The sequence below is a fragment of the Trachypithecus francoisi genome, unplaced genomic scaffold (genome assembly GCF_009764315.1).
Source record: "Trachypithecus francoisi isolate TF-2019V2 unplaced genomic scaffold, Tfra_2.0 Contig01461, whole genome shotgun sequence".
NCBI classification, from domain to species: Eukaryota; Metazoa; Chordata; class Mammalia; order Primates; family Cercopithecidae; genus Trachypithecus; species Trachypithecus francoisi.
In genome coordinates this window covers 15,667,724-15,680,784 of record NW_022681433.1, presented here as the reverse complement: position 1 = coordinate 15,680,784, position 13,061 = coordinate 15,667,724, and the positions used below count along the sequence as shown (strand labels likewise).

General features: G+C 37.7%; 1 protein-coding gene across 2 annotated transcripts in view; it reads right to left on the bottom strand.

Moving 5' to 3' along the window:
• The window catches only part of LNX2 (ligand of numb-protein X 2), a 75,881-nt gene that overhangs the window by 32,431 nt on the left and 30,389 nt on the right, over positions 1-13,061 (bottom strand). For both annotated transcript variants that reach the window (XM_033236536.1, XM_033236538.1), the window contains one exon: positions 3,326-3,825. In XM_033236536.1, the coding sequence (XP_033092427.1) occupies positions 3,326-3,732 (407 nt within the window). In that variant the 5' untranslated portion in view covers positions 3,733-3,825. The remainder of the gene's footprint in view (positions 1-3,325; positions 3,826-13,061) is intronic.

Here is a 13,061-nt window from a genome sequence, read left to right as displayed (position 1 = left end):
ATGCTATATAGCTGATGTTGCTTGGCAGAATTTCAAAGAAACGATTAAAATGTTACATATTTAGTATAACATGTGGAATATTTTTCAAAGGCTTTATTTCTCTGTTCAGATAGAGACTGTCCATGTCTCTTAAAATTCGTTTCCCTCATATGTAATCAGTTAAAAACAGTAATTTTATTTAAAAATATTCATCTTTCATAAATATTTTATCCGTAGGAGAAAAATGTTTGCTCTTCTCAAATCAAAACACATTTGTTAAGAGCAGAATTTCATTCAAATAGGAAGGTGAACTTAAATGTGAAATTATCAAATTTATGCAAACTACTGCTAATGTTCTATTTCTACCAATAATTAAGAGATTCCTGTAAACCCTAAAAGCTCAAGAACAAAGGCACATGACAGCCATGCAACTTTTATACAATGACTCATTGTTGCTGATGCTAAAATTCTATGAATTTCAATGAAACTTACAGACTTATGAATTTCTAACAAGTGAGATTTGTATACTGAGAAGCCACAAATAGTCATAGTAATCATATTCTGTGCCTCATAATATCATTCTTTTTGCCAGTTTATGTTGGTTTTAGAACATGGCTGCAAATTTTTTTGACTTCCCATCACAAGGTGAAACCTATGTCCCCTTTCCTTAGATATGGCTGGGCTTACGACGCTTCCAACAGAGAAGGGATGCCAGGCAACTTCAAGGCTAGATCATATGAGGCCATGCAGCCTACTAGACACTGAACCACTAGCCTCTCCAGCTGACAAGTCTCACACACCGAGTTGTTCCCATCAAGGTGCCAGAAATGTGAATGAAGAAACCATCTTGGAAGTAGACTCTCCAGTTACAACTGCTGCAGTCCCTGGCTTTTGGCTCTTTCCCAGTTGTGGCACACATAGAGATAGCAGAGACAAGCCATCCCTGTTGCATCCTGTCTGCATCCTGACTCACATAATCAACAAATGCTTGTTGTTTTATGTCAGTATGTCTGGGGTGGTTAGTTTCTCAGCAATGAATAACTGCAACACAGATCAACAATTTAATTGGACTAACATGAGATGACTGTCAACTTTGGGCAAATAAACTGAAAGACTAAAGACATGGTTCTGTTTCTAAAGAAATCTACAACCCAGCATTAGATTCTAACTTGCAGACACTACCCAACACCTAGAAAAGCATCTGGCACACAGCAGATTATCAATATTTGCTGAATAAACAAATGAACTACATTATTTAGGGTTGAATGTTGTATAATATACATTTCTACCTAAATTTCAATATTCTTATTCAAGAGAATAGAGAAAGGTCAGGCTGTTCATCACTATATCTGTTCAAATGGCATATAAAAATCATATTACATTTTATAATTTTTTTACATTTATATACTCAATAATCACTCTTAGCTGTCTGTATCAGGCAAACCACCACCTTTTCCAATCATCCATCTTTTCATTGTATCTTTCATACTACAGGCCTAAGATACTTTGGAAATGATAAAATTGGTAACTTCGATATTAATAAGCACACCTGGAAAATGAAACCTTCAACTGGATATAACTGCTTAGCCTTTACTAACATGTAAATGAAAGGGCAGTCGGCAATTCCCAAGGTTTTTAACATTCGCATTATAAATGGTTTGATAAGAAACACTAGCAATACTTCCACTGCAAATTAAATTCTTGAATGCATGTTAATTAAAGGAATATTCCTAAAAATCTGTGAAACTGTTATCTTTCAGCTCTCAAAGTCGTAACTGAACTGACACTTCATTCAGTTCCTCTAACATCTCATAACTGATGTTTATAAAAGTTAGAAAAGAAGCCTATACCCTGAAAAGAACAGATCTACTGAAAGAAGCAGCCTGAAATATTCTTCAGCTGTAACTAGTCCTGACTCAGACTAGTATATTCAAAAGACCAGTATTAGTTTCCAGGAGGCCTCTGCCATCATGTTCAGATTCTATGCTTGCTGGTTACAGAAGATATAAAAAAATGTAATGTTACATTATTATACGCATTTTCAAAAGTCTGTCTATCCTACTCTATCTTACCTCCTAGTTTTAGACAGCACAGTTTAGATTTAAGCACTCTATAAATCTAAATGTTTCTAACATTTTAATAACATCTCGGTTTTCTCCCTTGTTTCTCATGTCTTAATTAAATCTGATGTTTAGAAATAAATATCAACAATTTGTTGATACAGATTGAATGTGTATTTCATGGGCACATGAATGAAACTTTTTATTAGAATAGTAAACAAGAACAGTAAAGCTTGAGTCTAACTATAGCATTAGCTAACTCTAAATTTTTGTGACTCAGTCTCCTTATTCATAAAATGAAGGGGATTAATCTCCTTCAAGTCTATGATTTTATGTGTGAGTGTAATAGCAAGCCATTCTATATCAGACTTACACTCTTACATCTAAGTCCAGTATGATGTAGTGTGCATTGTTTTTCACAGCACTTGAGATTACTGCAGATTTACTGTACAACTGGCTTAACTTGAAATTTAGAAATCAGTATTTATTTCTGCCATTTTATGTGATTCTACACAAATGACTTATACTGTAACTCTTCCTAAGTTAAAGATCAAGTCTTTCACCAAAATCAAATCATAAAACTCACCAAACAGCTAAATAAATTACTTAACCTTTTAAAAAGCTTTTATTAGAACAGAAGTTCCCACTAAATATTTAGTTTTCCAACTCCTAGTTCTTGTTCAGTCTAGTCCCTGAACCCAGAATCTTCACAAGATCTTAGCAAATAAAATCATGTATTTATTTCCATATTGCAACAAAATTATTTTTATTGGCTGCATAATATCCCACTGAGTTTATGTGCATAGTATTTTTTAACCCCTCCCCACTTTTAAATAATAGATCCCAATTTACCAAACTATGCACAATGTTGCACTGAACATATTTACATACAATTTTTTCTTCTTTTAGATTATTTCCTTAGGATAATATGCTAGATAAAAGATATACATTTATACAGTTTTTAAAAACAAACTATCAAATTGCCTTATAAAAAGAATCTATCATAATATCCTGTCATCCATTTGAATATATTGGTTTCTATTACAGCAGCAGAAACATTAACAGGTATAAAATAGCACTTCCTCACTGTAGTTTTTGTATTCATATTTTTGATAAATAATGTTAAATACTGTTCCATACAGCTTATTTATTAAATCTCTTCTGTACTTGATTTGCCCATTTACTTACTAGTGCTTTGGTTTGTTTTGTTTTAAACAAGTTCTTATGTTCATTTCAACCACCTTTTTATACAATCTGGAGTTACTTCTTTCATATGTTTTGCTTACCTGTTTTTGAGATGTGCCTCCAGATCACAGCGTTGCATTACATCTTTGCACACGGAAGAAAATGGACATAAAACTAACAATTTGTCTAGGAGTTTATGAACTAGAATACTAGACTTCTTGCACAACTTAAAATGAAGTCTTTTCCGGTCCAATGGACAGAAATCTTTCTCTTGTAAAAAGTTTTTGAGGCACTTGTAGCAGAATGTATGTCCACAGGGTGTGTCTAGCGGCTGCAGCAGAGGCTGAAGGCAAATATGGCAGACTAGGTCATCATCCACTTCGTTCTGGTAGTTGTATAAGTGGTTTTCTCTTGTCCAGTGCTGCTGGCCACATTCAAAACACAGGGGGTTTAGAGAAGAGGACGAGGTCTGTTCCACAGACGACATCTCATCACTTGTTGTTCCCATTTTGAATCAATTCTGCATCCTCACGTGTTAGACTTCCACTTCAGGCTTGGTTTCCTTTAACAAACAGTGATGTATCTGTCGAGGTGTGTTTTTCTAGATAAGTAAAACAAACACATTAAAAAAGGTAATACATATCAATCAAGGTGGGTTAAAAGTATCAATATAATATCACTGGTTAGCTCTTTCTAGAAAAAAATTAAAGGTTCAATCAGGTAATAAATGAGTCATAAGGTGGTCTTGAACTCCTGGACTCAAGCAATCAGCCCTCCCAAAGTGCTAGGATTACTGGTGTGAGCCACTGTGCCTGGACCCCACTGTCAAGTTCTTGATAAAAAAAACAACTTTTGCTGAAAGGTAAAGACACCATATAATATATAGTGTGACATAAGAAACAATCGATTTGTGTTACTGACAGAAATCCCAAATACGTCACTGTTCAATGGTAGTTTTAAAGCCAATTAATAGTGCTAATAGTAATGCTTTTTGAGGTATATAATAAATTTGCATGTCATCCTAAATATGTTTCTTTGCTTCTGATTGAGTTTATGCATTTACAGTACAATAACAAAGATTGTGTCTTTGAAATGTAGTTTCAAGGACAATGCAGAATCAACGAACACAGGAACAGAAAACCAAACACCACATTTTCTCACTCGTAAGTGGGAGCTGAACAATGAGAATACATGGACACAGGGAGGGGAACATCACACACTGGTGCCTGTCAGGGGATGGGGGGCTAGCAGAGGGACAGCATTAGGAGTAATACCTAATGTAGATGACGGGTTTATGGGTGCAGCAAACCACCATGGCACTTGTCATACCTATGTAACAAACCTGCACGTTCTGCACATGTATCCTAGAACTTAGAGTGTAATAATAATAAATGACCTTTGCTCAGCACTATGGGAAAAAATGAATTTCAAAATATGTATGATTTGAATACTCTCTCCATATGTAACAGATTATAGAAAGATACATCTGCATAGCATATATAAATAGTGCAAACGCTGAAAAGTACAATACTATTTTATTCCACTAAAAGAAAAACACCTGCCAAAATTCAATTAAAGAAATAAGGTATGTTATACATTTCAATTTCACCTCATAGTACTCTGTACTTCGATTTGGGCTCGCTTACTCAGAGCAGCAGTGTGTGTGTGTGTGTGTGTGTGGTGTGTGTGTGCACGTCTTTTTTTTTTAAGTTTGATCTGTTGCCCAGGCTGGAGTGCAGTGGCACCATCTTGGCTCACTGCGACCTCTGCCTCCCAGGTTCAAGCTATTCTCCTGCCTCAGCCTCCCGAGCAGCTGGGATTACAGGTGCCTGCCACCACATCTGGCTAATTTTTGTATTATTAGTAGACATAGGGTTTCACCATATTGGCCAGGCAGGTCTCAAACTCCTTACCTCAGGTGATCCACCCGACTTGGCCTCCCAAAGTGCTGGGATTACAGGTTTAAGTCACCGCACCCGGCCCTCCAATATAACTCTTACAACAGCCTCCTCCAGGGTAGTGCGAGCCTAGCCAGGAATGCTCCCCTCACCTAATGGTTTCCATCTTCCTGCTGCTGAAGGATCAGGGATTAAATATTCAACTCCAAAGGCAGCAGCTCTGTATTTCTTCTTCTGTAAATATTTACATAAGAAGAGCCTCTAGAATGTACCAAACACTGAACATCGAGAGAGAAGAGGTAGGGAGAGGACAGTTAAAACCCATCATTAAAATTCAATTTAGTAAGTACTCTAAGAAAGTTATGCACAGGGTGTTATGTGAATATGGAGAGACATGAAAAGAATTGGCATCTAACTCTGGCTTTGTGGCCGGAAATAATTTCAAAAGGGAAAAAAACCATGGGACTGCTGAGTTGTGACAGAAGTATCAGCCAGAGAGAAAAAACGGACAAGGGCATCTTGGGTGACAAAAAGCATCAGCTAAGTTGCAGGGGCTTGAGGGTACACAGCACATTCAGGGAATACGAAGCAGGTAAAACTGTGTGGCAAAGAAAACACACTTAGGGGAGGGGAATTCTAGAACTTAGTGTGCCTGCCACAAGAACCTTAAGAGTAGGATTCCATGTTAAGGCTACTAGCATTTCTATTTCAATAACAAAATTCTCCAATCACATATATGTATTTCCTTATTTATTTAAAGTATTCATTGGAAAAACGTTAAAGTAGGCCAGGTGCAGAGGCTCACAGCTGTAATGCCAGCACTTTGGGAGGCTGAGGTGGGAGGACTGCTTGAGTCAGGAGTTCGAGACTAGCCTGGGCAATATGTAGGACCCCGTCTCTACAGGAAAAAAAAAAAAGTAGTTAGGCATGGTGGCATGCGCCTGCAGTCCCAGCTACTCAGGAGGCCGAGGTGGGAAGATCTCTTGAGCCCAGGAGTTTGAGACCAGCCTGGCAACATGGTGAGACCCTGTCTCTACAAAAAGTAAGAAAATTAGCCAGGCATGGTGGCGCATGCCTGTAATCTCAGTTACTTGGGAGGCTGAGGCAGGAGGATTGCTTGAGCCCAGTACTTTCAGGCTGCAGTGAGCCAAGATTGCATCACTGCACTCCAGCCTGGGCAACGAAGTGAGATCCTGTCTCTATATAAATAAAAATTTTAAAAGAAAAACAACATTAATGTTTCAACAGATTTAACAACTGCCATAAATTAGGAGGTGGTGGCATAGGATTCAGGCGGGACAGGTGGCCTCAGATAAATTGTGTTTTTAAGAACTAATAAAATAATACTAGCAAGGCTGGGCACGGTGACTCACGCCTGTAATCTCAGCATTTTAGGAGGCTGAGGCGGGTAGATCACTTGAGGTCAGGAGTTCGAGACCAGCCTGGCCAACATGGTGAAACCCCATTGCTACTAAAAATATAAAAATTAGCTGGCCGTGGTGGTGGGTAGCTGTAGTCCCAACTACTTAGGAGGCTGACGCAGGAGAATTGCTTGAGCCTAGGAGGTGGCGGAGGTTGTCGTGAACAGAGATCATGCCACTGCACTCCAGTCGGGTGACAGAGCAAGACTTGGTCTCAGGAAAAAAAAAAAGGGGGCCGGGTGCAGTGGCTCACACCTGTAATCCCAGCACTTTGGGAGGCCGAGGCAGGTGGATCATGAGGTCAGGAGATCGAGGCCATTCTGGCTAATACAGTGAAACCATGTCTCTACTAAAAATACAAAAAAAAATCAGCCGGGCACGGTGGCAGGCACCTGTAGTCCCAGCTACTCGGGAGGCTGAGGCAGGAGAATGGCATGAACCCGGGAGGCGGACCTTGCAGTGAGCCGAGATCGCACCACTGCACTCCAGCCTGAGCAACAGAGCAAGACTCCATCTCAAAAAAAAAAATAAATATAAATATAAAAAAAAATTAAAAAAAAATACTAGCAGCCTGTAAACTCCTATCAATACCAACATCAATAAACCAAACATTTCTCGCATTTTATAATTCATGCTCTTCTCCCTTTGAGCATCATACCTTTTAATATGCCAGTGCTAAGTGCATGAGATTAAGGAAACATCATGTATCTCAGCCAGACAGTCGGGTTCAAGCTAGGTATTTTAATACAGAATTTCTGCAGATTCTTGTTTCCTACCCAATTAACAAGAACTACCAATTAGCAAGAATATTCACTTATTTTTAACTCCTCTTTGTGATAGTATTTATTCTAATTTTTCTTTTCCTCAAGAAAAATACAATTCTAGCCTCCCACATGATGACTAAGAAAGTATTTAAGACGATTATATTTTAGCTACTTTCTAAATCTCTAAATAACTTCAGTTCCTTATTTTCATTTTATCAAAACACTTTTCATGAGGAAAATTAACATGTTCCCACTTAGTAACAGTGGTCTATCTCAAAGAGTCAACATAAAGAATAAGTATGTATATACACTTATTCTTTATGTTGACTTACATAATTATATCTGTATATAAGTCTATATAAGTATATATGTGTATATATAAGTATACATGCATATGTGTATATAAGCACATATATGTATATATAAGCACATATGTATGTACGTGTATATATAAGCACATATATGTATATACGTGTATATATAAGCACATATATGTATATACGTGTAAGTATATATACATATATGTATATGTAAGCACATACATGTATACACACATATAAGTATATACACACATGTGTATATATAAGTATATACATTATGTGTATATATAAGTATATACACACATATGTATATAAACACATATATGTATCTATGTATATATAAGTATATAAACACATATATGTATATATACTTACATATAACATGTAAGTATATATATTATGTAAGTATATACTTATATGTAATTATATATAAGGCAATATATGTCTATATAAAACATCTATAAGTTCAGATATATATACACGTGTATATATACACATACATACTGCTGTATCCGGCAAACCATAGGCGCAATGTCTTATCTATTATTAACAATAAAGAATCAAATGTTCAGACAGATTTTATTATTTGTGCAAAGCCATATAGCATATAGTTACTTAGTAACAAAGAAGGAAGATAAACCCAGTTCCTTCTGGCTTAAAATAACACAATAGGAAAGATATTCCATGAAAGCTTTAGAGTATGAGTTTTGCAAGGAGAAAGGCATCCTGACCTCACTTCTCTAAGTCCCAATCCCACCCCTCTTCTGCCAGTTCAGGCAGATCTTTCTCTTTCTGCTCTGTGTGCAAGTTGGCTGTACTGCCTTACACTGCTCTCACACCGGGGTCCCTCACTGGACTATCAGCTCTTAAGAGTGAGCCTCCCACAGGGGAGGAGCTCAATAAATGTTGAATAACCAACGGGGTGACAATAATGCTTTCTCCTAGCAAGTTTAGGTAACAAAACTACATCTATGTATACAGGAGGATATGCCCACGTTCATATATGCTTGAGTTCAGATACTATATATCTGTGAACAGTGTGAAATATTAAAGTACAAGTTAAATGTCTCAAACATTTCCTAAAATATAAAGTGTAGCATAATGTGCATCTTTTCTAACTGTGTAATCTGTTTAACAGTATTGCTGGAATAGTAAAGAGAAGGAAGCTGTTAGCTTGGGTGGGATTATTACAACACATTTAAAACAGTATCTTGAAAAATAGCCAGTGCAATAGGAAGACAGTTTACTACCTAATTCCAGTTAAGATTGACATGCTTGATCTTCCTGGTTTAAGGGATAAGAATATCCAAAAGACTCTCGGAAAGAACTATGGTTTTCCACCATCAGTTTGCATACTCCAAAACTATGTATTATTCAGTTCATTTCTCTTGATGTTACTCCTGACTCAGATTTAAAGGGTCTTCGCTGGCCCTAACCTAAGAGATCCAGCCCAGGGAAAAACATGATGAGCTAAGAGTTACCACCAAACGTTAGACAGGAAACAGATGTGGTTCCCTTACCTCATCGGTACCAGGGGTCTAAGAATACCCTCCCTCTCAAGTCCTCCTGGCCCATCTTCCTCATTCCTTAGCTTCAGCTCAAATTCTGCCTCCTCCTACTCTTGAGTGCTCCTCCTTCCCTTCTGTTCCTGCTGCCCTTTGCACCTATTTTCCCTTCAGCAATTCCTACAGTGCATGTTTGCTCATCTGCCTCCCCTCCTCTTTGAGGGTAAAAATCGTCTTTTTAATCTTTTGTATTCCCAATTCTTAAGACATACGAGGCATTTAAAAGATTGTTCTCAGGATCATACATGATCTTGAAATGCAAAAGAGTCCTGATATGTATAACTATATTGATATATGAGGAAATAATGTGCATTTGTGGCACTTCAAAGGAATCAACATATGAACCCAGCCCATTAATTTACAAATGCACAAAGAATAAGGTAATACTCCCTTTAATCTTCAAAGGGGTAAGGGAAAAAAGTTTCCTTACTTGGTATCAACACAAGAAAATTCTCTCATTGTATATGTCACCTATCAGCTTTGATAGCTGCTTTTGTATAAAGCAGTGCTGTCAAACTTGTTTGACTTTAGAATCCTTTTATCCACTCTGGACAAGTTTGGCAGTTTCCTTAAAAAACTCACACAACTACCATATAATCCAGCAACTGTACCTTTAAACATTTATCCCAGAGAGGTGAAAACTTACATTCACACAAAAACTTGTGCACAAACGTTTCTAGCAACTTTTATTTGTAATAGCCAGAAACTACAAAACAACTCAGATGTCCTTCCCCTGATGAATGGGTAAACAAACCGTGGTACATCTATACCACAGAATTTTACTCAGCAATAAAAAGGAATGAATTATTAATATAAACAACAACCTCTGTGAATCTCCAGAAAATTATGAGCGAAAAAAGCCAATGCTAAAAAGCTGCATACTGTATATTGTTCCATGTACACAACATTCTTGAAATGACAAAATTATAGAAATGGATTAGTAGTTGCCAAGGATCAAGAAGGGTTGGGGCAAATAATAGGGCAACACAAGGGGCTATGTGACAATGCAAATTGTATCAATGCCAATATCCTGGTTGTGATACTGTACTATTGTTCTGCAAAATGCTACTATTGGGGGAAACTGGATAAAGGGTACATGGGATCTCTCTGTATTATTTCTTCTTACAACTGTAAGTGAATCTACAATTATCTCAAAATAAAAAGTTTAATTTAAAAATTACTGAAGTTCCCAAACAGCTTTTATCACTTATTACATTAGTAATAAAAATTCAAATATCCATGTTAATAAAAAAACCCAGTAGGTTAACATTTTTATGGAAAACAACTTTTTTCAAAATAAAAAACATAGTGAAAAGAAATACATTATTTTACATTTTTGTAAATCTGGAGTCTCATATATGTTTCTGTTTTTAATCTTTCATGAGCTCACATGTGAGGTCTGGAAAATTCTACTAGACATTTGTGCAAAAAAGAGTGAGAAAGGCATTGTGAAAATAGTTCTGATCTTGTGGATTCAATGAAAGAAACGGAGGAAAATGACGGATACAGAGCATCGAAGAGGTCTAAAACCCTTCCTTCACAAGAAGTAGCGGTCAATAACCAACAATCTTTTTGGAAAAGCAAAAACTGAAAATGGAAAAAGGCTTGATTGAGCCTTGCTATAGGAGTCTGTCTTTCCTGGAATAAAGTTCTTTCCCCAGAGCCTTTTCCTACTGGAAGAAGTGTATCTGGATCTTTAGCTGCATAGAAATATTTACCATATCATATGGGAGCTTCACATAAATTTTATGCTATAAACTACTGGCTATAACTAGAATCTACTGGCTTTGCTTAAACAGTAATTAATCACGTACACACACAGAGGGAGTTTGAATTTAGCTCTCAAACATGATTCTGTATCTGTTTATATATAACAAAACACTGGTATATTTACCTTTTAGTCTCAGTATTTGCTCATTTTTTTTTTTCTTGATAAGTTTAATCTTTTAAATACTCTATATAAGGGAGGTCAAATTGTGGCTAATAGAAAATTTAAAATCTTAAATGCCCTTCACCTTTTGTTCTCCTAATTTTGAAATTCTCCTAAGCCATGATGAAAAAGGTTTTTTTAGTGCAAAAGGATGAAGGCAAAAACCAAACTGGGTTACCTGCCTAATTCCTACACTGAGACAGTTATACTAAAGTTATACTTTCAAAGTTACACTAAATCGTGTTACCTTAACTTGGAAACAAAATTACATAAAATTATTTCAAAAAGGACATATATTAAATATCACGCTAAACCTTTCCAATAACATCTAGATGAATCTCTGCTAATAAGAAAAGACCGTTGTGGAAAGAACTTTACTCCAAAAAGAAAGACTTCTCCACCAAAAAGAAAGACTTCTCCAGCACCTCCAACACGTGGGCTTTCTTCAACAGCAACACTCTTTACCAGCCAGCTGAGCTGGGGCAATTTCTTTCTTTCTTTTTTTTTTTTTTGTGAGATGGAGTCTTATTCTGTGGCCCAGGCTGGAGTCCAGTGCTGCGATCTTGGTTTACTGCAAGCTCTGCCTCCCGGGTTCACACCATTCTTCTGCCTCAGCTTCCTGAGTAGCTGAGACTACAGGCGCCCGCCACCATGCCTGGCTAATTTTTTCTGTATTTTTAGTAGAGACAGGGTTTCACCGTGTTAGCTAGGATGGTTTCCATCTCCTGACCTCGTGACCCGCCCTCCTCCGCCTCCCAAAGTGCTGAGATTATAGGCGTGAGCCACTGCGCCCAGCCAAGTTGGGGCAATTTGTAATTATTGGATAATGCCCCCAATTCACAAGTGTCACATAATACATAAAAGTCGAAGGATGACAGGTATGAGAGGAGCCACAGCGTTTACTGGACAGACAAAAATCCCTGCCCTTGTGCAGTTAACATGTGGATGGGATGGGGGAGAGGGTGGAGTGTGGAGGATAGACAATATACAAGAAGAAATGAAATGCAGTATTTTAGATGCTGAAAAGTTTTACAGAGTAAAAGAAAGCAAGGTAGGGAAGTCAAAGGACAGTTATTTTAAACAGCATGATCAAGGAAGAACTCACTGAGAAGGTGGCATTTGAATTTAAAACCAAAAAGAAGTGTAACTAGAAAGCCATGCAGATATCTGGTGTAAAAATGTTTGTTACAGGCAAATGAAACGATAGTTACAATGGCCCTGAGGCGAGAATGTCCCTGGTGTGTTCAAAGAACAGTAAGGAGGCAAGCACAGATAAAACGAAGAAAGCTCAGAGAAGACAAGACATCAGAATGGTAACTGGGCTTACTAAATCTTGTAGGGCCTTAAAAACTTTGGTTTTTACTCTGAGTCAGATTTTTTTTTTTTTTTTGAGACGGAGTTTTGCTCTGTCGCCGGGCTGGAGTGCAGTGGCCGGATCTCAGCTCACTGCAAGCTCCGCCTCCCGGGTTCACGCCATTCTCCTGCCTCAGCCTCCCGAGTAGCTGGGACTACAGGCGCCCGCCACCTCGCCCGGCTAGTTTTTTTTTGTATTTTTTAGTAGAGACGGGGTTTCACAGTGTTCGCCAGGATGGTCTCGATCTCCTGACCTCGTGATCCGCCCACCTCCGCCTCCCAAAGTGCTGGGATTACAGGCTTGAGCCACCGCGCCCGGCCTCTGAGTCAGATTTTAACAGATCATTGGTTGCTATGCTGAAAATAATCTGAACGGGTCAACGGCAGGAGCAATTAAAAGCCTACTGAAATATTCTGAGCCACAGATGGTGGTAGATTGGACATGATGAACATAGTCAAGATAGTGAGAAATTACTCAATTTTGGATATATTCTGAAGGTAGAATCAATACGGTTTGCTGATTAATAAAATGTGTTCATGGGCTGATGGGAGGGGAAGAAAAGGGTGACACCAATATTTTTTTTTT